Source organism: Ambystoma mexicanum, chromosome 11 (assembly GCF_040938575.1).
Source record: "Ambystoma mexicanum isolate Mex_15411 chromosome 11, UKY_AmexF1_1, whole genome shotgun sequence".
Lineage (NCBI taxonomy): Eukaryota > Metazoa > Chordata > Amphibia > Caudata > Ambystomatidae > Ambystoma > Ambystoma mexicanum.
Genome location: NC_090934.1, coordinates 737,490,286 through 737,512,552, shown reverse-complemented (window position 1 = coordinate 737,512,552; position 22,267 = coordinate 737,490,286). Strand labels below are relative to the sequence as shown.

General features: G+C 47.9%; 1 protein-coding gene across 5 annotated transcripts in view; it reads left to right on the top strand.

Moving 5' to 3' along the window:
* MICAL2 (microtubule associated monooxygenase, calponin and LIM domain containing 2) overlaps positions 1 to 22,267 on the top strand; it is a 1,393,870-nt gene that overhangs the window by 378,343 nt on the left and 993,260 nt on the right. For all 5 annotated transcript variants that reach the window (XM_069623638.1, XM_069623637.1, XM_069623636.1 and 2 more), the window contains exons 5-7: positions 5,022 to 5,123; positions 6,476 to 6,631; positions 6,988 to 7,088. In XM_069623638.1, coding sequence (XP_069479739.1) covers positions 5,022 to 5,123; positions 6,476 to 6,631; positions 6,988 to 7,088 — 359 coding nt within the window. The remainder of the gene's footprint in view (positions 1 to 5,021; positions 5,124 to 6,475; positions 6,632 to 6,987; positions 7,089 to 22,267) is intronic.

Genomic DNA, 22,267 nt, shown 5'->3' with positions numbered 1-22,267 from the left:
AATCATCGCAGCGTATGGTAAATCTCCGCATTTGGATGCTCCACATAGGGTGTCCCTGCTGGATGAGGTGGGATCGTTCCACTCCATGATATCCAGAGCCTCCAAGCTTGACCAGCTGGTGCCTGAGACCAATGATGTGGGCTTCTTGTACCAGATGAAGACGATCATGGCGGTGCCCCTTCTAGACGATTTTTGGGAAGAGTGCCTGGTCTTCATGTAGAACCGTTGCATGGCTCACTCAAGCCAAATGTGATAGACTGGAGAAGAAATATAGGGTGCCGGACTCCACACTGAAGGGCCTGAGGTCGCAGTCATCGCTGGATTCGGTGGTATCGGCGGCCACGAGGAAAAGTTCAGCCAATCCGTCCATGTCAGCTTCTGTCCCTCTGGACAGCGAGGGGGAAGAAGATGGATGCCATGGGGAAGAAGATGATTTACACCGCAGTGTCCACTATCAAGGCGGCCAATGCACTGCCAATCCTGGCCAGATACGACGGAGTTGTGGTACAACCTGGGGCCTATTCTGGAGCTTCTCCCCGATAAGATGGAGGCAATCGCTCTCTTCCAGGAAGGGTAAGTGGTGTCTGATGCCATCACATTTTTTTTTTCTTTTCTTTTTTCTTTTTATTTATAGTGTAATAGCCATTCAAAAAGACTAATAATTCAGTATATAAAACAAATTAAAATCTCATGAAAGAAAAATCGTAAGGAAAAAGAAAGCATAACTGCATAAATCAGTACATTACAGACTTACTAACATCCTACTTACATTATCATGAAATATTGGACATCGCCAACACGGGATCAGTGTCTGCTTTCATCGGCAGGGCTGGATGAAGGCCACGAATCTCAGTGAGGAGGTCCAGGCGAAGGTGCTGGACGTGTCCTTTAGTGAAGAGGACCTGTTTGGGAACGTCCTTGACCAGTCTCTCCAGGCCATCAAAGCAGATAGATGGCCTGTTCCCTGGGTACTCTCCAGCAGCACTGCTCTTCTTTTCACTGCTCCAGTGGAAAGTAGAGTGTCTTTAAAAGGCTTCTACACATCGTACCATCAACCGTCCAGATCCAAAAGTCAGGAAACCTATAGAGGCCGTTCCCAGGCCTATGGTAGCGGAAGGACAGCGTCGCCCTCTGAGCAGGACACCAGCGCTGAAGCAAGTCTGAATCAACCCAGACGTCGGGCCCCTACCCATGCACCCCAGTTGGAGGCCGGCTAACTAAGTTCATCAGTGAGTGGAGAAAGCTTACCACCGACAAATTGGTGCTGGACACTCTCACCCAAAGACACACCCTAGAGTTTCAACACAGGTATCCGTGGATCCCACTGGTTGCCCGGCAGGAGCAGCACATCCCTCCGCTCCTGGAAGAAGTACCGGCCATGTTGCAAAAAGGGGCGGTGGAGTTAGTTCCCCATCAGCTCTGGGGCTTTGTGTCTATTCCAGATACTTTCTGGTCAGAAGGAAGATGGGGGGGCTGGAGGCCCAGCCTATACTACGACGTCTCAAAAAATAGCTAAAGTCCCAAAATTTCAAGATGGTCATTTTGCAACACGTGCTACGCCAAATGGAAAAATTAGACTTCATGATGTCGCTGGACCTGGAGGTTGCCTATTTCCACGTCCCCATTTACAAGAAATATTGGAAGTTACTATGTTTCGTAGTGCAGCCACAGCACTACAAGTTCAAGGCTCTACCATTCGGCTTGAGGTCAACACCCAGGGTGTTCATGAAAGGCCTGGCACCAGTGGTGGCCCATTTGTGTCTATAGGGCATACACATACACCTGTACTTGGACGACTGGTTGATTTGCGCACGCTCGAGGGTTCTGGCCGACAAACACACAGATGACCTTCCAGTTACTGACGGAACTAGGATTCTCCATCAACTTTCCAAACTCCTGTTTAACGCCATCGCAGAATGCGCTGTTCCTAGGTGCCAGACTCGATAGCGTCTTGTCTGGCGTTGCCCTTGGAGGAGAGGATAGCAGCCATCCAAGGGAAGGTGCAACGGCTTTCGTCAACGAAGACGGCCCTAGTGCTGGCCATCAAGTCATTGCTGGGCATGATGTTGTCCTGCATATACCTCGTCTGACTTTGCACGTTGCAAATGCGACCCCTACAGAAATTCCTGGAAGCGCGCTGGATACAGGTGTCCAGAAGCTTCACTGACAAGATCCCTCAGCGAGTTCCGTTGGGTGATGGTATGGTGGGGCATCCGCTCCATCGCCCAAGACAGGGGATTTCAAGACCCTCCCCACCCCCGTACCAAGAGTCCCCATGGACGCTTCCCTGGAAGGCTGGGAGCCCACACCAGATGTCTACAAATCAGGGGCCTGTGGCTGCCAGAGGAGAAGGATCTCCATATCAACATCCTGGCTCTACGGGCAGTGTTCTGGGCCCTCAGGTCGTTTCTTCCATCTCTGAAGGGCAAGGTGGCGAGTATCTTCACGGACAACACTACCATCATGTTCTACATCAGGAAACGGGGGGCACTCGATCCTTGGTGCTCTCCAAGGAAGCGCAGGACTTGTGGCGATGAGCCGTCGGACAAGGGATGTTCCTCCGCCCTCTTCAGCTGGCGGAAGTCAAGAACACCATTGCAGACTCCCTCAGCAGGGAACTGCGCTCCTGCCATGAGTGGGAACTTTCGCAGGATCAGGTGGACCGCCTCTTCGTCATGGGGCAGGCTCTAGATTGATATATATGGGACCGCAGCAAACTCCAAATGCCAGAATTCTGCCCGCAGATGCGACCAGTCGAGGAGGCTTGGGGATGCATTCTCCTTCCGGTGGGAAGGGCCGTTTCTGTATGTGTTTCCTCCGTTCCCCCTCCTTCGAGTCAACACACTCGGGCAGTGTTCGTGCAGGATGATACAATCGCCCCGGCGTGGCCGATGCAGATTTGGTACCTGGACCTTCTCCGCATGTCAGTGTCGCCTCTGGTCAAGCTGCCGGTGGTTCCGGATTTTCTGCCCAGAAAAGGAGGTGCAATCCTGCATCATGACTCTGGATCGCTGAACCCAAGGCTTTGGCTCCTGCAGCCCTAAAATTTGGAGGATGAGTTGCCAGCGAATTGCAGGGAGGTCCTCGCCAAAGCCAGGCTGTCATCGACCTTGAAGTGCTATTGTCACCAGTGGAAGCTATTTTCTGCGAGATGCCGGTCACAGAAGATTACCCCTTTGCGTGTCACAGCCCCACAGATCCTTCCGTACTTGCTATCCTTGGCCAAGGCCGGACTGGCACATGCGGCCATCTCTCGCTACACCAGGTCTCCAGGAAGATCTTCACTTTGAACTCACTGACTCGTCAAGGAGTTTCTCAAAGGACTTTTCAGATCTTTCCCACCGGTGAAGGCTCCTGCCCCAGTGTGGGAACTCATCGTGGTTCTGACAAGGCTCATGGGGGGGGCCCTTTGAGCCTCTGCATCAGACCCCACTCAAGTTTCTCACATGGAAAACTGCTTTCCTGGTGGCCATTACCTCTGCCAGGAGGGTAGGTGAGATCCTGGCCCTATCCTGCAAGCAACCATACCTGACCTTTCACAAATTGAGAGTAGTGCTATGGATGCATCCCTCCTTCATGCTGAAGGATCCGTTGGAATTCCACCTCAACAAGCCTTTGGTCTTACCTGTTTTTTTCCCCAGAAACCTTTGTCGCCGGCGGAACGGGCCTTGTTCTCGCTGGATGGTGCTTGTATCCCGAAGTTCTACATGACACGCACAAAGAGTATTCAGAAGGCTTTGCAGCTGTTGGTGAACTTTGGTCCTGTGAACCATGGGAAGGCCTTGTCCAAGGCTTCGATTTCAAGGAGGCTCTCGGGCTGCATCACACACTGTCGTTGATTGGCTTACCATCCTCTCCTTGGCCGTCCGAGAGTCTACTTCGCTAGAGCGATCGCTGCAATGACGGCATTCCTTTCTGTTGTGCCCCTGCTCAACATTTGCAGGGCTGCTACGTGAAGGTACACACACACACCTTTACGAAATTCTACTGCGTCGACAGGGATTCCAGAGTCGGCCAAGCAGTGCTACGCCACATGTTTGCTTGAGGTGAGTCTTTACCAGGGCTAAGTGTAATTGCTTCTGTTGAGCCTTTGGTTGTTTAATGTTGTACTGCTGTGTATTTATTCTTCATGAGCATGTGAATCCATGCCAGACCCCATGCTGGAGAAGGTTTAAGTTACTTATCTGTAACTATTGTTCTCCAGCATGAGTCTGGAATGGATTCACATGCAAACCCTCCCTCTGTCCCGTCCGCAGCTGCTCTTGGTCATACTGCCACTTTATGTGCTTGGCAAATCTGAAGATGGCTGCCAGAGGAGGGATTTAGGGGGAGGAATGTCATTGGATGGGGGCAGTATGACCCAGAGGACAGTGATTGGTTTAGAGGAGAAATACAATTTGAAAGTGAAACTGTTTTTTCTTTTACTGAGGATTTCCATTCTGACAACTGGGAATATTCATGAGCATGTGAATCCATGCGAGACCCATGCTGGAGTACAATAGTTACAGGTAAGTAACTTAAACCTTATTTTACTAATTCAAATAATGCATTGTGGCTAATTACTAATTATTGATGGGCATTGAAGGATTTTCTTTTTTATAACTCTTACTCTATAGTTTGGTGTATTTTTAATGATTCTTATATTCAGTTTGAGTCTGTGTTCTCCATCTGTTATTGCAATGAGCGTAATACAAATCGGTAAACTTTGGGATGGCTCCCACAAAAAAAGTAAAAGAAAAGTGCTTCACACCATTACACTGATATTTGATTGCAATGTAATGTTTCAGTGGCATTATGGCACGTATCCTTTTTATGATGCATGTATATTTTTTTATATTTGTTTTTGCATTCGTAACATCTGGGGTACCTGGAATCGCATTTTCCCATTTTTATTGTTACAGATAATACAGATATGTTTCACATAATTTTTGTATACATTTGGACTTATTAATTGCACTTAATATGCAACAAACGCATGTGTACAGTTTAAAATATCCATCCATTTCTGTTCATTTCTGCAGAAGTTGGCTGGCGTGCAGAATACTTGCCAATAGATCACCCTCTGTCAGAATATGAATTTGATGTCATAATTGGTGCTGATGGACGAAGGAACACATTGGAAGGTAAGGAAAAAAGGCCCATTGTGCTCAGGTTCATCTGATCCAGGAACTATCTGAACAATATTCCTGCCTGGACAGCTTCCCCAGATATTCTTGCGTGCCATGCCTGGAATCCGCTGCTCAGTGGATATGCTCTCAGGGGTTGAAGTCTTTCAGAACACTGGTTGTGAACGTTTAGCCATGTAACAACCGTGCCTCTGTAAACGGGTATCCTATCTCACAGTTTAATAAGACCGTTTCTTGTTTTCATTTCCAACCAAATACACATTTTTTTAATCACATAAGAAGAAACACATTTAAGAACAATCTTAAAAATGATCATATCGCATAAAACATTTACAAAACTTTTAAAAAAAAAATCACAAGTAAACCAATATAAGTGGGACCTAATAATATGTTATATCTTTGGTCAAAGGAGTGGTTCATTCACACTATGATCCTTTTTGCCGTAACAATTCCGGCTATTGCATATTAGCTTTTGTACTCTATTATTTCCCAATAGTAATAGAGTACAAAAGCTAATATGCAATAGTTACTTGGGAAAGATAAAGCGGTAAGTCTGCCCCACCTCCCGCAAACCCCATTCCCCTGCTTGCCCAGCTCCCTATCCTTTTGATCTAGCCTTCCTGCCTCATTGCCATCAGTGCTGTTCTGATGCCTTGTTCAGCAATACATTCGCAGCCCATGTTCTTCCCATATTTTTTAGAAGTGCACCATTTACCCTATACATTTTAACCCACTGCCTCAAGGCCATAGACTCTCCCACCCATTTAAGAAAAAAGTAAAGATGGGCTGGTAAGCACACCGTGGAGGAATAAGGCCAAGACCCTGGCTGATAATTGTAGTCTGAATAGAGGTGTGGAGTAAAGCTGGGAAGTAAAGTGGAATGGGGAGGTCAGGGGTTAAAGGCACTACCTGAGTGATCATTATTTACCAAAGTAAAAAAAGACCACAGCAAGAAAAATCTATTTTCATAGCAAAGTATTTTCCCTATTTGCGTGACCATAACATTTATTTATCATGAGAAAGGTTTCCTGAAGCCATTCAAAGTCTGAATGGGTATCTCTGCACGTGCCATCCTAAGTTATGTGCCATTCTTTCATCTGTAATTGAAAAAACCTATATTTATCTGCATTATTAGCAACAAGATTAATACTTGGCATAAGCTGTATGTTACTGTTATTTATACCACGTACCACTGCCATTTCCATGGCCTCCGGGCGCCCTGTATACTTGTGTAACCTGTTGTAGAATGCATTAGTCCTTCATTGAAACAGGCATTCAAATGTGTACAGGGTATGATTTCTCGGCATAGCGCTTGAAGTAAAATTCCTGATTTGGCCTTGATTCCATAGGTTTCAGAAGAAAGGAATTTCGTGGGAAACTGGCAATTGCAATAACCGCAAACTTCATCAACAGAAATACAACGGCGGAAGCAAAGGTGGAGGAAATCAGCGGTGTGGCATTTATCTTCAATCAGAAATTCTTTCAAGACCTTAAGGAGGAGACAGGTTGGTCATTCTCTTGAGTGCCCATGAGGATATTCCCACCATCCACTCCCTGGGCCACCCAAGTTATTGTGCATTTTGGTTTTTTAAAATGATAGTAAGATGCAACCTTTTATTAAATGTTGAGTTTGTTAGAAAACTAGTTCTATTTAAAAAATGTGTGTATAAACTCGACATGTCTGTTCTAGATATTCATAACGTTTGTCATCGTAATCCTATTTATTTAAAAATCCATGCATGCATTTCTTTATTGATGAGTGTTATAAGCTGATTGACCATCCACAATGTAGCTGCATATGTACAAAGGCAAACTTGTATGAATCTTCCTCAATCATCATTTGGTTTGTTGTATTTTTTAGGAATTGATCTGGAAAACATAGTTTACTACAAAGATAGTACCCATTACTTTGTGATGACTGCCAAAAAACAGAGCCTTCTAGACAAAGGAGTCATTATTAACGTGAGTACAGCTCTTGTTGGCTCTGAATTGAAATTAATTAGACCAGTAGCTAAATACAGTTCTGTCTGTTGTCTGGAATATGCGCATGAGTGGAAACCCCTTTTCGATTGCCAAATAGTTTCTTACATTTCAGCCATGGCGTGTTGTTCTTGAGCATGTTACAGGTGTTGTTGACTTAACAAAGGATCTGTTGATAATGCGGCCATTTCAAAAACATCCAGCTGATGCACATTTCACTGGCCATGTCCCATATAAGGACACTGTGCTATCCATACTTTCTTCTGTTGACTCTTCGTTTGTTTCCACCTTGTTTGTATTTTGGTGGGTGCTCTTCCTGTGTGATCTTTAGGTTTGTCAGCACTCACTATTCATACAGTAAACAATAATAAATATGCAAACATGTGGGAGTCCCTCGACTGAGAAGAAACGCAGCCAAATCTATTCTACGGCATGGTTCCCACTCGGGAGGGTCTATAACCATAGTTCTGCTCACTACTTTGAAGAGAGGAGAAATATCCATTTGCATATCAGTCTGGTCCCATTCAAAGACATTGCAGCACCAACATGCTAGGCAGTTCTCCTCTAGCTGTGTTCGCTCAGTCTGGGGGACTCCCATACTTTGGCATATTAAGTGTGCCTTTCTCAGATCAAGTCCAAACATGCCATTCGTTGTTGCTAGACGTCTTTGAACACACACACACCAGACTTGGGTAATGTGTGAAACCCACTTGTTAAAGATAATCTGCCTGAGGGTTATAGTAATCAGTAACAGATGTAAATACCATCATCGTACAGGAGGTTTCAGTGCTTTTATGGATCCCATTTTAGAGTTAATCTCAATGTTTCCAAAATGCAGAATTCTGGTACAAGAAGTGGTAAAGGAATCACTTGTATGTTGGAAACCGCATACATAATAAGGCGCAAATCGCGCATCTTTTATTTAGTTTGAAATACTATTGTATTTTTTATTTAAAAAGGAAAACATCTAAATAGGACACACATAGATTTAGATCAAAGTATTGGATACATAAAATAACTAAAAATAAAATGCATTGAACTGTGGAAAATCACATGGGCACGAAGAAGCACTCCACTCCACCATATGTTCAGTTGAATTTCTTTTTGCAGAATGTTCTTTCTTTTGACAATAACCAGACTTTCCTCTTATTTAGAATACCTGCTGTCACCACAGCTTTGACTGCAAAGCATGTATGTTCTGGCCACAAATAATTATGCAAGATGGTGCATAGTTTCTGATGTACATTTCTGTGTCTAGTAATGTTTTTATACATCTGATATCTTGATGTTAATATACAAATCTGTTCTAGCTATACAGTTTTGTTTGTAACCCAAAAAGGTTCATATTTCAAATTAATTCAAAGCTCAGTTCCGAGATGGAAACAATATAAATCGTGTTTAATATTGTTAATGTCCCCTGAAGTGTGAATTAGTTATGTGCACTTAATGAGTGTAATAACCATCCTTTAAAAAACAGAATTTCCACAGAATAGTGAGTCTAAATTTAGTTGCAGATTCCCATCTTCATAACTGAATCCATGCTTAGGTCTGGCTCGAGAAAGCTTCCGCTCTCTGGTATAGCTCTCTGTTCTGGAGCCTTGGTGCCAATCGATTGGCGAAAGGTTGGCTCTGGCGTCAGTTGCTTTGTTTTTTTTTCTTTCGACGCTGCTCGGCACATGGACGATATGCCCACTTTTGTTCTGCATTAAATTGTGGTTAAAGAATATACTAGCGAGGCCCCTAATCCATAACGCCCCCATTCTCTGGGATGCATGGAATGCATTTCTTTGGTCACTGCATCTAACTCAATCCGTATTTTCACGGGGGCCATCTAGAAATGACACCTTAAAAGCTATAATGCCCTTATGTGTTCCAACGCCTTGATAATGTTTCTATTCAGAGTTTGAAAACTTTGCAGAATGGTGGCAATACATTTCAGTGCGAGAATCACGGTATTCGTTTAATAGAACATTGTTCCTGTGTGCATTTCTTTTGTGTGGGACAGCTTTGCGTTGTGGAGCATAGCGATGCATACCGTTATTTAACCGCATGGTTTCCATTGGCTTTTAAAAACTTGCTGGTTGTCATTGTGCCTGGGCTCTGGTGTGCATCCGTTTTATTGAAGCAGCCTGTGGCTTATTTGTGATGGAGCGTCTTTCATCGGCACATGCAACGTGACCAAAGGAGGAATTTTCCTAGGCACCCTTGTGGAACAGTAGTAGGACAATCCTGCCGGTGCTGTCAGCTTTGTGATGTGTTTCTAGTTGGTGTGATTCCCTTGTGTGCGACGACTTTGGCATGTCATATTAGATATATTGTGATGAATGGATCGCTGCGCCCTGTTACTGAAGAACCTACTTGCTGTGTAAGTTCGTGTTAGTGGCCGGCATTACAATGAACGAATCTTTGCATTATAAGCTAGGAAAACATCTGTGTTTACAGATTTGTTTTGGACGAGTGTGTGGTTGTTTCCATGAAGCTTTACACAGCTGCTGGAAGGGCTCAGGCTTACATTGTTTTAGTTAAAGCAGCCTGTGACATTTATTGACAGTATATCTGTCAAGGTTTTCTGAAAAATGTAGTACGAGATTTTTTTCCTCACGCGACTGTCTGCCCAATCCACACTCCCCCCACACCTTTTGTATTCCATCATTTGTAAAAATATAACCAGATGTACAGGTATGGAGCAGTAGCATCTTAAACGGCGGGGCTTCATGGCTATGCAAATTAGACCTGGCTGATTTCTGGGCATGGGCGATTCATTCTGGTCGGAGAAATGTAAACGCAAATACAGGTGCCGAATAAACGGGGAGCTTGGCAGACATGATGTGGAAGCTTTGGAAATTCCCTTAATTGGCCACAAGTACTGATAAAGCTATCTGACCTGTGTTTGTACTGTGAAGGCGTAACAAAAACCCCTTAACGTCTACAATTAGGAAACCAGCCTTGTGGCTTTGCCAATGCTTGTTTTGTGCAGCTTTGCCTGAACTATTTCCTTTTAAATAAGGTGTCTTGGAAAGTTAAGGGTGAACTATTCAAAAGAGGCCTCTATAAATTAAATGGCAAATATGTACAGCCTGTATAAATAACTTGGCAAAACACTCTCGCACAAAAGCACGTACACACAGAGGGATAATTCATTGCTGGTTCAAAGTGACAAGAACATGTCTGTGTATAACTGCTCCAAACAATAAGCAACCTATTCTATCTGCATTATACCTTAAGACTGCTCTCTTAAACTCAGAAATATGCAGTATGTAAAAAAAGAATCAGAAAAGAATATTCATCCATATAAATGGTGAACATGAGCCTGCATTGAAGTATGTAACATGTGGCACCCTCTTCAACATTGTAACATCTACCGTCAGTGCTAGTTTATTCCAGCAGTTCCTTGAAATAGAATATGGCCCTTTTACCCTCCAACCAATTAAGAGACTCAAGGTGACCCAATTCTCGTTTTTATAGATCCCTCCATTTTCAACAGCTGCCTACTTTTGAGAGATCAATACACTGAGCCGCTCCCCCAGCAGAAATATGAAAATGTTGCCCAAAAAGGCTAAATAAAAAATCTAGATTAAGTATCCGAGTTACCCTCTTAATGTACCTTTCATCTGCCTTCTAGCTAACATCGTTCCCTCCCCTCAAGCCTGCCTATGTCCCACTCTCCACACTGCGAGTACCCAGGGCACAGCAAAACAAATCTTCCCCGCCTCTAGTGCCATGCCATAACGCAAAACGGCCTTTTGGCATCTGCTATGCACTTAAGATTCTTACGGTGACCCCAGGCCTACCCAAGCCCTTTACCTCTGGACACTATCTTTGGCTGAAAGAGAAATCGAATGAAATCGATCGAACTCCGTTTTTGTATTTCCAGCAGCCCACAATATCTGTGAATCCCTTTTTCGTATAGACAGACACATTTTGAAGGTCTTAATCGCCTGTCCGGAGTTACTACGCATTTAAAAAATATATATATTTCTGAGGCTTGTGGAATCTGCTTAGATCACATGCTGTGCATAGGCCGACATCTAGTGGAAGCTGCGGAGTATTACAGTTTGTTTTTCGAAACTCGAAAATGGGCGTCGACACAGGCGTGCCAGTAATACTATCCCTAGTATGACGTCCACTGTACCCAAGATCCCTCACGCGTCTAGGATCCTCAGATTGTTTTTTTCCGCCATACTGGTCGGAAGCATCTTGCGGAGTCCCCTGGCCTTAGCCATACTTTTGCTATTATATTGCAATTTAAAATTATTTATTGACATCCTTCCCCACCCCAACGTCGACCATCGATCTCGACGACGGCTGGAGAAGACATCGACCGTCGGCTGCTGCACGACGGATCTGGGCCTAGGAAGGCCGCTGGCCTCGGCCCGGGCCTAGTAGGCCGCTGGCCTCGGCCCTGCAAGTAGGGAGAGTGGGGGGTGGTACATACTCTTCACTCTTGGTATATAAATACACCTTATATATTTCCTACACTCATCAGCCCGCTGCCTCAAGGTGCGTATGGAGGGTACCCCTTTCCAATTCTGCCCCAAGTGCAATCGCAAATACCCTTGCGTCGACAGGCACGCCACGTGCAACCTCTGCTTGCCGAGGGACCACCCCGAAGCGAACTGCAGAGCGTGTAGTAGGTTTAAACCTAAGACACTTAAGGACCGTTCGACAAAGCGTTGGGCCCACCACGCCAGGCAGGCAGCCATGGCAGCGGAGGGCGCCTTCAGCGATGGCAGCGACGCCGTACTTTCGGACGGCGAGGGCATTACGGCGTCGAAAGACTGCCGAGCGCAGGTCCCCGACCTCGGAAGGTTGCCCGGCAGGGTGGCTATGGGGAAGACCCCCGGCGACGCAAGCGCTACACCTACACACACTAAGCACACTAAATCCAACCGAATCTCGACGACGTCGCCTTCTCGGAAAGAGGCACGGATAGAACGGTCCGACTCGGTGTCCTCTGGGCGCTCTCGATCGAGATCGCCTCATGACGCAAGGCAATCATCCACTCTTGCCAAGAGTGCCTCGCTCCCTAGATTAACGGAAGTTCCATCGTCAGAAGACGAAGACGACTTCCACCCCCAGGCCGCGCTCCAAGAGACCAAGAGCGCAGTTAACACCAGCGAGGCCCCACGCTCGAAACAAGATACCTCTCCAGACCCTCGGTGCCAGGCGTCGAAGGTCTCTGGGGCCTCTAAGGGGCAGGGAAAACATTTTTCCACGCACGGGGAGGGAGGGAAACAGCAGAAAGCTCAGCCTTCCACTCCTGTAAAACCATCCTTCCACCCCAAGCAGACAGATAAACATAGATCTACTGGGACAGCAACATCCAGCAAGGGTACCCTTGATAAGTCCTCTAAGTTGCCTACTAAACTCATACCCTGTTCCAAAGAATGGTCCAGTGAGGACATAGACAGGGTCATGTCAAGAATGTCTTCCTTAGCGGATTTTTGTGACAAAAACCCAGAGCATTTCCTTTCGTATGACCCTCAAGGGGCCACACCCTCAGGCTCCTCTGATCCTATCCCCCTAAGTAAAAAGGCCCGGGTCGAAAGACCTGACCCCTTCGAGGTGCAGCCTTACTCTACTCCATACTCTACTCCTCACCCCAGATACCAAGGACAACCTTTCCCTGAAGGGGACCAGGAGTTTTCAATTATGGAGGAACGAACCGGGTCTCAATACTATGCGGAGGATGAGGACCTGGAGGAGGTAGAAGATGAGGAAATTTACAGAGTAGATTCCCCGGTAGAGAGCGAAGCCCCAGTTACCGACTCGCCAGTTGATAACCAACCCCTCCTTAATGAAGTTCTCGCTCGCGCAGCAGAACATTTTCACATCGACACCCACGGTGTACAGGAGGAAAGGGACTTCGCAGAAGAGTTGGTGGGAGAGAGGAGGCCGGTCGCTCAGACCATCCCTATCCTTAAATCCATCCAACGTAGAATAGATCCATCCCTGGTGAACCCTAACCTCACCAGAGCCGTCAACCCCAGAGTCGAAAAACTTTTTCGGGCAGCCCAGTCTGACCCTCTTTATATAAGAGGTCATCTTAAACCAGACTCCCTAGTGGTCACCAACACTCGGAAGAGGGCTGGGACACCCTTATCGTCGTCAGAAGCTCCTCCCGACAAGGAGAGCAAAAGACTATACGGGTTTGGCAGGAAGGTAGCCTCAACGTCCGCCTACCAAGCAAGGATTGCTAACTCCACCACCCTGTTGGCAAGTTACAACTGCCATCAATGGGAAGAGGTCGCGGCGCTCATAGCCTCTGCTCCTGAACCGTTAAAGGGCCAGTTGGCTCGGATCTCGGCAGAAGGGAGAGCCGTGTCTGGTTGCATTTTAAAAGCAACTTTCGACGCTGCAGACAACGTAGGAAGATTGATAGCAGAAGGTACTGTTATCAAGAGACATGCGTGGTTGCGGCAGTCGGGGTTCAAGACAGAAACACAGGCGTCATTAATAGACAAGCCGGTGGAACCCGATCTATTGTTTGGGAAAGCGGTCGAAGACGCACTTAAAAATGCCAAGGACGAGTACGAGACTCTCAAATCCCTTGGCCAGCTTACCAACAAACCCCCGAACCAGAGGGGGAACAGTAATTTTCGTCGCCCACACGGCCAAAATTCACAAAGAGGCAACTATGCCCAAGGACAGGGTACACAATGGAATAATAACCAGCAGTCTACCCAAAGTTACAGTAAAGGTAACAAGAGAGGTCGTGGAAGAGGCAGAGGCAGCCCCAACAAGGGAGGTGGCACGCCTCCGCCAAAGCAGTGACGCTCAGTTCAGGGTCCCTTCTCACGCAACCCCAGTAGGGGGACGCATTTCCAACTTCACCCAGGCTTGGGAAGGGATCACCTCAGACAGATGGGTGCTGTCAACAGTGTCCGCAGGATATTGTATAGAATTACTGCAGCGTCCCCGGAACCACCCTCCACGACAAAGAATACACTCCTTAGAACATCAGAAGATCCTTCTCGAGGAGATCGCCATTCTGCTAGAAAAGGACAAGATAGAACTCGTCCCAGGACACCAGGTAAACAAGGGTATCTATTCAACTTACTTCCTTGTGCCAAAGAAAGATTTGACAATGCGCCCAGTATTGGACTTACGGCCTGCCAACAAGTATGTCAAGCCCCAAAAATTCCGTATGACCACGCTACAAGAGGTAATCCCCCTCCTAAAAAAGGGGGATTACATGGCAACCTTGGATATGAAAGATGCTTATTTTCATATTTCCATGCTCCCAGCGCACAGAGTACTTGCGCTTCAAGGTGGACAGTCGCCACTACCAATTCAAGGTACTGCCCTTCGGGATAGCTTCAGCACCAAGGGTATTCACCAAGGTACTGGCGGTGGCAGCTGCACACCTACGCAGGGAGGCAATCTCAGTGTACCCTTATCTGGACGACTGGCTCATAACGGGGGAAACCCCAGGAATTTGCAGGTCAAACATTCAGAGGACTATCGACCTCCTCCACGAATTAGGCTTCTCTATCAACGAGAAGAAGTCAAGTCTGGTGCCAAGCACCTCAAAACAGTTCCTAGGAGCAATCCTAGATACTCAGAAAGGGTTGACCTTCCCTTCGGAAGAGAGAATTCGGAATATACTACTGCAAATTCCACATTATCAGTCAGGTCAACAAATAACGGTACGCAAAGCAATGCGGTTACTGGGCATGATGGCGTCATGCATTTACCTGGTCCCCCACGCGCGTCTGCGCATGCGTCCCATGCAGGAATGGTTGGCGAAACAGTGGTCTCAGGCAAGTGGTCAGTGGGACGATCTAGTGGTCGTTTCGCCAACACTCGTACAGAGCTTACACTGGTGGACAAGAGAGAATCTCGCAAGGGGAAAACCCTTTTACGATCCCGAAGTACAAGCAGTGGTGACTACAGATGCATGCCTGACTGGGTGGGGAGCTCACCATCTCCACCACACAGCTCAGGGTCTCTGGTCTCACTCAGTAGCCAAGAACCACATCAACCTGCTAGAGCTTCTGGCAGTATTCCGAGCGCTTCGGGCGTTCGAGCCCCATCTGCTAAACTTGTCGGTGCAGATCCAGACGGACAGCACGACAGCCATGTTCTATCTGAACAAACAAGGAGGGACTCGTTCACCAAATCTGTCCAAACTTGCCCAGAAAATCTGGATATGGGCACTCAGACGGAACATCTTCCTGTCATCACAACATGTTCCAGGGGAGCTCAATTCCCTAGCGGATGCCCTAAGCAGAGACTCCCTCCCAAAAGAACACGAATGGGTCCTTCACAGAGATATCGTAGAAGATCTCTTCTCTCAGTGGGGTTTCCCCACTATAGACCTATTCGCCACAAGCGAAAACAGACAATGCCCAGGATTTGCATCCAGGTTCCCCCAGCCAGACTCCCAAGGGAACGCCCTGTGGATGAACTGGTCAGGGATGTTTGCGTACGCTTTTCCACCAACTCCTCTCATCAGGAAGGTGGTGTACAAGATGAACAAGGAATCGATGACGCTCATCCTAGTTGCTCCCATGTGGGCGAGACAACCATGGTTTCCACACCTACGCAGGATGGCGGTGTGCGAGCCCATCAAACTCCCAACCTGGTACAACCTACTGTCCCAGCAACAAGGTCAAACAGTGCACCAGGAACCCAACTCAATGAACCTGGCAGCATGGCTCCTGAGGTCATAGAGTTTGGGCATCTCAATTTACCACAAAGGTGTATGGACATCCTAAAAGAATCCAGGAAACCAAACACAAGGCACTGTTACTTTGACAAGTGGAAGAGATTCGTTATTTGGTGCCAGAATAAACAAATCAACCCAGTTGATTGCACTCCTTCCAACGTTGTAACATACATGCTCCACCTGCTGGACGCAGGTTTGGTTTTTAACTCTCTGAAAGTACACCTGGCAGCCCTCTCGGCTTACACCACATCCCATAACAAAGTATCGTGGTGGAAAGTACCAGTAGTTAAAGCCTTCATGGAAGGAGTAAAGAGACTTCACCCTCCTATTTCGAACCCACCGCCAGGATGGGACCTCAATGTGGTGCTAGCTAAGCTCATGGGCCCCCCTTTCGAACCCATGCATAAAAGTAGTCTCAAACACCTGACTTATAAAACGGCCTTCTTAGTAGCCATTACCTCTATAAGAAGGGTCAGTGAAATTCAGGCTCTGTCAGTGCAGGATCCTTTCTTTACTATCCACAAAGACAAACTGGTTTTACACACACACCCTAGGTTCTCATCTAAATTTATATCTAAGTTCCATGTAAACCAGTCCATCGAGCTTCCGGCTTTCTTCCAGAACCCGCAAAGCTCAGCTGAGGTGAAACTACACACCCTGGATGTGCGTAGGGCGGTCCTCTACTATGTAAATAAAACCAGACCGCTAAGGAAAACAGATCAACTGTTTGTCTCCGTAGCTACAGGCAGAGAGGGGGATCGCGTCTCTAAAGGCGCGATCTCGAAGTGGATTATCAACTGTATACAGCTGTGTTACTCTCTTTCTGAAAAGACTCTGCCTTTTACGCCAAGGGCCCATTCTACTAGAGGCATTGGGGCCACTCTGGCTTTCATTGCAAATGTTCCCCTCGACACCATTTGCAAAGCAGCTACTTGGAGCTCTATTCACACTTTTACTCAGCATTACTGCATTGACACTCATTCCAAGACAGATACACAAGTGGGACAAGCGGTTCTAAGACACCTGTTTGCTCATGACCCTTCTCACATCCCACCTCCTTCTTCTGGTACTGCTCGCTAATCTATGCACAGCATGTGATCTAAGCAGATTCCACAAGCCTCAGAAGGGATACATTACTCACCGTAATCGTATTTCTGATGCTTGTATCTGCTTAGATTCACATGCGACCCACCCTTCCTCCCCTCCGAGAGAAGGCGCATGATTGCTTGTAGTCTTACCTTTCTATCTGCTTGGATTATCTGTACTCACGCTACTCCTCATGCTTCCTCATGTCAGAAAAAATACAATCTGAGGATCCTAGACGCGTGAGGGATCTTGGGTACAGTGGACGTCACACTAGGGATAGTATTACTGGCACGCCTGTGTCGACGCCCATTTTCGAGTTTCGAAAAACAAACTGTAATACTCCGCAGCTTCCACTAGATGTCGGCCTATGCACAGCATGTGAATCTAAGCAGATACAAGCATCAGAAATACGATTACGGTGAGTAATGTATCCCATATATATTCGAGGGGATTGGGTCCTCCGACGTATTCCATATCTATGACATGTAATCACCACAGCTGTGCTGCTTCGGAAACTTTTTCGGCGTCTGCGTCCTGCGTCGATGACGTCGATGCGCCGTCGTCGAGGACCTCCTCCGACGTCATCCGATGTGATAAGTAGGACGCACGACGCCTATAGCCTCAGTTATAGGTTTTTCCCCCAGAACGTGTGACATAAGTCAACTGCCAGTCAGACACAAAGCCTTGCGGAACGTAAGCTGCAATCGCAAAAGAAATTCTGCAGCGGGGAAGGCAGGGCGGGAGCGATATGGAATACGTCGTCGGACCATCCCATCGAAAGAACGTTACCAGGTAAGAAAGTAACTTGTTCTTCGTCAGCATTATTACAGTTCTTGGGTTGTTCTGTTGGCACCGTTTCATAGCAGTTTGTTCCTGTGTGCCACCTGAGTGCCAGAGAAACGCTGGGCAAGTTGGCACTGCTCGGTCATTGTGTCCTCCTGCGCCCCATCCCACCGGGTTTGCCTTTACTGATGCGAGCTGGTCATGACCTATAACTGCCTGATGTTCAGTTCTGCCATTAGTTGCCCTAAAATCTGCTTGTGATTTGGCTTTTGTTGCTGAACCGTTAGCAGACACCACAGACAACAATGGAAAACCAATGTGAATGACACCAAGCAAACAATCTCGCTATTGTTACCATGTGTGGCTTCCTCTTGCCCTCAGGCTACACGCGCATTGCATGCATTAACATGAGTTTGCTTCCAATAATCTCACTGGTGCTCAGTCTGATTACTTGAGATGCCATTATTTTGATTGGATTAATTCCCATTGTTTAGTTTGGGATATTAGGTGTCACTTAAGCAGCAAATATAATCTGAAACTATTGCATTGGATTGCACATATCAATCTGAGTAGGGACACACACCGCGTGTGGGCTGCGGGCATTTGGTTATGTGCCCACCCATTGATTGCCCATGGCTATGCTTATCCCTATGGCCATGGCCACCAGTTACCTGCCCCTCCTTACCTAAAACACACAGCCCTGATCTCTTGATCAAGCATCAACTTCAAACTGTGGTCTGCTAGTGTTGCTTCTGAGCAACCTGCTGTAAGTGATTGGCTTAATTGCAGCTGTAAATGACTACTGGTGTAATAAAACTAGCTTAGCCAAGCGTGTCTTCAGTCACTTAATGTATCTTTCTAATTTGCACTGACATCCTGTGAAAACTAAGTATTTTGCAAAACCCACAGTTTAGGCTTTTTAGAGGCACTAGATAGGCCTGGTACTGGTATTTTATGGCCACATAATTGCACAAATGACCAACTGTTTGACTAATAGCCAGATATTATCATTATGGCAATGCCTAGCAAATATCTATCCTATGCCTACACAAAAGCTCAAACTGTTAGTTTTGCCAATTATTATTCTGTAATGGCAGGATGAGCTAGAATTATGGAAAATATTTTGCAAAATATTCAGAAGTGCCAAAGCTGGCCTTTGTAGCATGGCAATGTGGAGTGTCCGTAAGTGGAGTAGGTATTGGCCAGATGTAGGCTTTTGCCTGCTCCTAGAGACTAAAGTTGGACAAATTGATGAAGTTACATTCTGTGCAAACACCACGTGTTCCTTCTGTGGAGTGGGTTTGTGCAGAAATGGACGAATTTCACACTGTGACCCAAGCGTTCTCATCAAGTAGACTAAATTGCATGCACGGTTCCTACTTGTCTCGTGCAAAGGGCTGCAGTGTAACAGTTTGTGCCACCTTGCTGCCGGATTATCACAAGGATGCTCCCTTTTAGTAATGGCACAGACGAGCTGAAACAGGAAACTAAATGCTGCCCCAAGGTCGTGGTTGATAAGTTTTAGCTTGAACGTTTCCATCATATGTTCTGCTCGGGATAGGGAGGTTTCGAGGGGATTGGGTCCTCCGACGTGTTCCATATCAATGACATGTAATCACCACAGCTGTGCTGCTTCGGAAAATCTTCGGCATCTGCGTCCTGCGTCGATGACATCGATATGCCGCCCTCGAGGACCTCCTCCGATGGCCGACGTCACTGGATGTTATAAGTAGGACGCACGACGCCCGTAGCCTCAGTTCCGTTTCTTCTGCGAACGTGTTCGCTTCAGAGATCTCGGCACGCCTCGACTCTTTGGAGTTCTTGTTCTTTCTCGGTTCTTCGAACCTTTTTCGTATTGTCAAGTCTTTCTTCATGAAGATGTCTACCTCGTCTTCCACACCGCATCCGCGCTTTAAGAAGTGCAGGGACTGTGGGTCCAAGATGTCGGTTACGGACTCGCACGACGCCTGCCTCTGGTGCCTCGGGGAGGCCCATGACACGGATGACTGTGTCGAGTGCCAGTCGCTCACGTCCAAAGCCTTCCGGGAGCGCAAGAAGAAGTTAATCAGTAGGTAAGGTGTCTAAGCCACGGAAGTCGAGGTCTGCGGGGCTTTCAATGGACGATTCGAGAGGCGACTCTCCGTGTCGTCGTCGGAAGTCCAGTGGGTCTCGGTCCCGGAGTCGGTCCCGCCACTCCTCTGCCTCTTTGAGGCACGCCCGGAAGCGCCGTCATCGGTCGCCTTCCCTGTCCTCTTCCGAGGACTCCGCCCGTCGCTTACCCCACCAAGCACGCAACGCCAGAGGAATGGGCTTCCTTCGGGAAAAAAATGTTGGCGATTCTCGAATCGCAGGGCACTGGTCCGTCCGCGCCTCCGAGTGGGGTCTGTCGTGATCGGTCAAGAGACGCTGCTCGTATGCCTTCGGGCTCAGGTGGTCATCACGATTCACGGGAAAGTTCCCGCTCGGACAAGGGGAATCGTTCTCGGCATGCCCGTTCCAGGTCCCGGTCCTTGACGCGCTAGATACCGTGTGAACCTGTGGTGTCTTTAAGGAAGGCGTTGATGCCGGTGGAGCCGAGGTCGTCGACTGACTCTTTTGAGGCCCCACCTTCGAAGAAGTCGTCGATGCCATCGGCGCCTAGGCTGTCGAGGGACACGCTCGGGGCCCCGGACTCGAGGACTGTGCCGGTGCCATCGATGCTGTCGGCGCCGCGTTCCACGTCGATGCCGATTCACTCAACGCCTTTCGAGGCTGTTTTGACGGGGGTTCCCCGGGGCTCGGTGAAACCGCCTAGAATGGCTCTGGCAAAGGCCAAGCATGGCTTTGTTCCGGATTCTGTGCCTTCTTTCCGCCAGCTTGAGTTTATTTCGGAGGTGGATGAGGGCTCTGATGATGGCATGGTTCCGGATACGGTGCTGTACGAGATTTTCTCGGGCCATAGCCAGATTGAAGACTTGCGGCAATCGCTGCACGATGCTAGTGGGCTGGACACCTCTCCAGAGGTTGAGTTTTGTAGGCCTGACCCTGGCACTCATGCTGACTCATCGTACCGGCGCCTTATGTCCAGGGTCACAGAGTACTTGGGTTGGTCTGCTCCCCCAGGGGATTTTCTTCAGGATGACCTTATGGATATCCTCGACCAAGGTCCACGAACTGACCCGGTACTGCCGTTCCATATGGCTCTACAGAGGAGGGTGGCGGCAGCTTGGACTGCTACGGAGAGTCTCCCGGCAGTGGGCAAGTCTTTGCCACGAAAATACTGCCCAGCCAGTAGAGACCCCTGCTACTTGACCAAGCACCCCACTCCGGAGAGTTTGGTGGTGCAGGCGGCTATAGCACCGGCAAAGCAGGTGTCATATCCTACCATCCCTACTGATAGGGACGACAAGCGTTTTGATGGCTGGGCGAAGAAAGTGTTTTCTTCAGGGGGTATGGCGCTTCAGGCGGCCAACTCCGTATGTGCCTTGTCACGTTTTACGCACACTCTGTGGAACTGTTTCCTTAGCGGCTGAACATATTGGCGAAGGGGATGAACGGGATGGTTTCCTTGCCATGTTTCAGGATAGTAAGGATGCCATGTGTGAGGCCGTTCGGTCGGGTTTGGACATGGCAGATTGCATCAGCCGGTCCATGGCGGCGAGCACCGTGACACGCAGGTTTGCATGGTTGCGGAAGTTTGGGTTTGCTCCTGATGTGCAGGCCCGGCTCCTCAACATGCCCTTTGACGGGGAACATCTTTTTGGCAGCATGGCTGACGAGCGCCTTGAGAGGTTGCAGACCTCCAAAGCTGCAGCAAAGTCGTTGGGCGCTGCAGTTCGCCAACCTCCGCCTTTTCGTCCTAGGGGACAGCAATGGAGGGGAGGTTCCTTTCGTTATCACTAGTCCTTTGGTAAAGCGAGAGGAGCTGCCAGTCAAAGGGGCCACCGTAGGAGTGCCAGAGGTGGAAAGCTAGGTACTCGAGATGCCAAGGCCGGTCGGGATGTTGCCTCTTTGCCCTCAGGCAACGCCGCAGCCGCTTCAGCTCAGTCATGAGGCCATGTCTCATGGTTCACCGGTTGGGGGGAAGGTTGGCGCAGCATCTTGCAGTGTGGCGGGCCATTACTTCAGATGTGTGGGTTCTGGAGATCATAACCCACGGCTACTGTCTTCCTTTCCGGCAGAGGCCTCCAGACAATCCACCGGGGAATCTCTCTTTGAGGAGTCCGGATCCGCTCCTTGTGCAGGAAATTCAATCCCTGCTGGAGAAAGGCGCCATAGAACTGGTGCCTGTAGCAGAGAGGAACAAGGGATGGTATTCCCCTTCTTTTTTTGATTTCTAAGAAAGACGGGGGATTGAGACCCATCATGGACTTGCATGGTTTGAACAAACTTCTCCAGAAGGACAAGTTCAAGATGGTTACTCTCTCTCTCTCAAGTCCTCCAGGCCCTTCAACCTCAGGACTTGTTGGTGTCTCTCGACCTCAAGGACGCCTATTTTCATGTGCCGATACCCTAAGCACAAGACGTACCTGAGGTTCACGGTTGGCGACTCGAACTTACAGTTTCGGGTCCTGCCGTTCGGATTGACCTCCGCCCGAGGGTCTTCACCAAGCTCATGGTAGTGGTGGGAGCGCACCTCAGG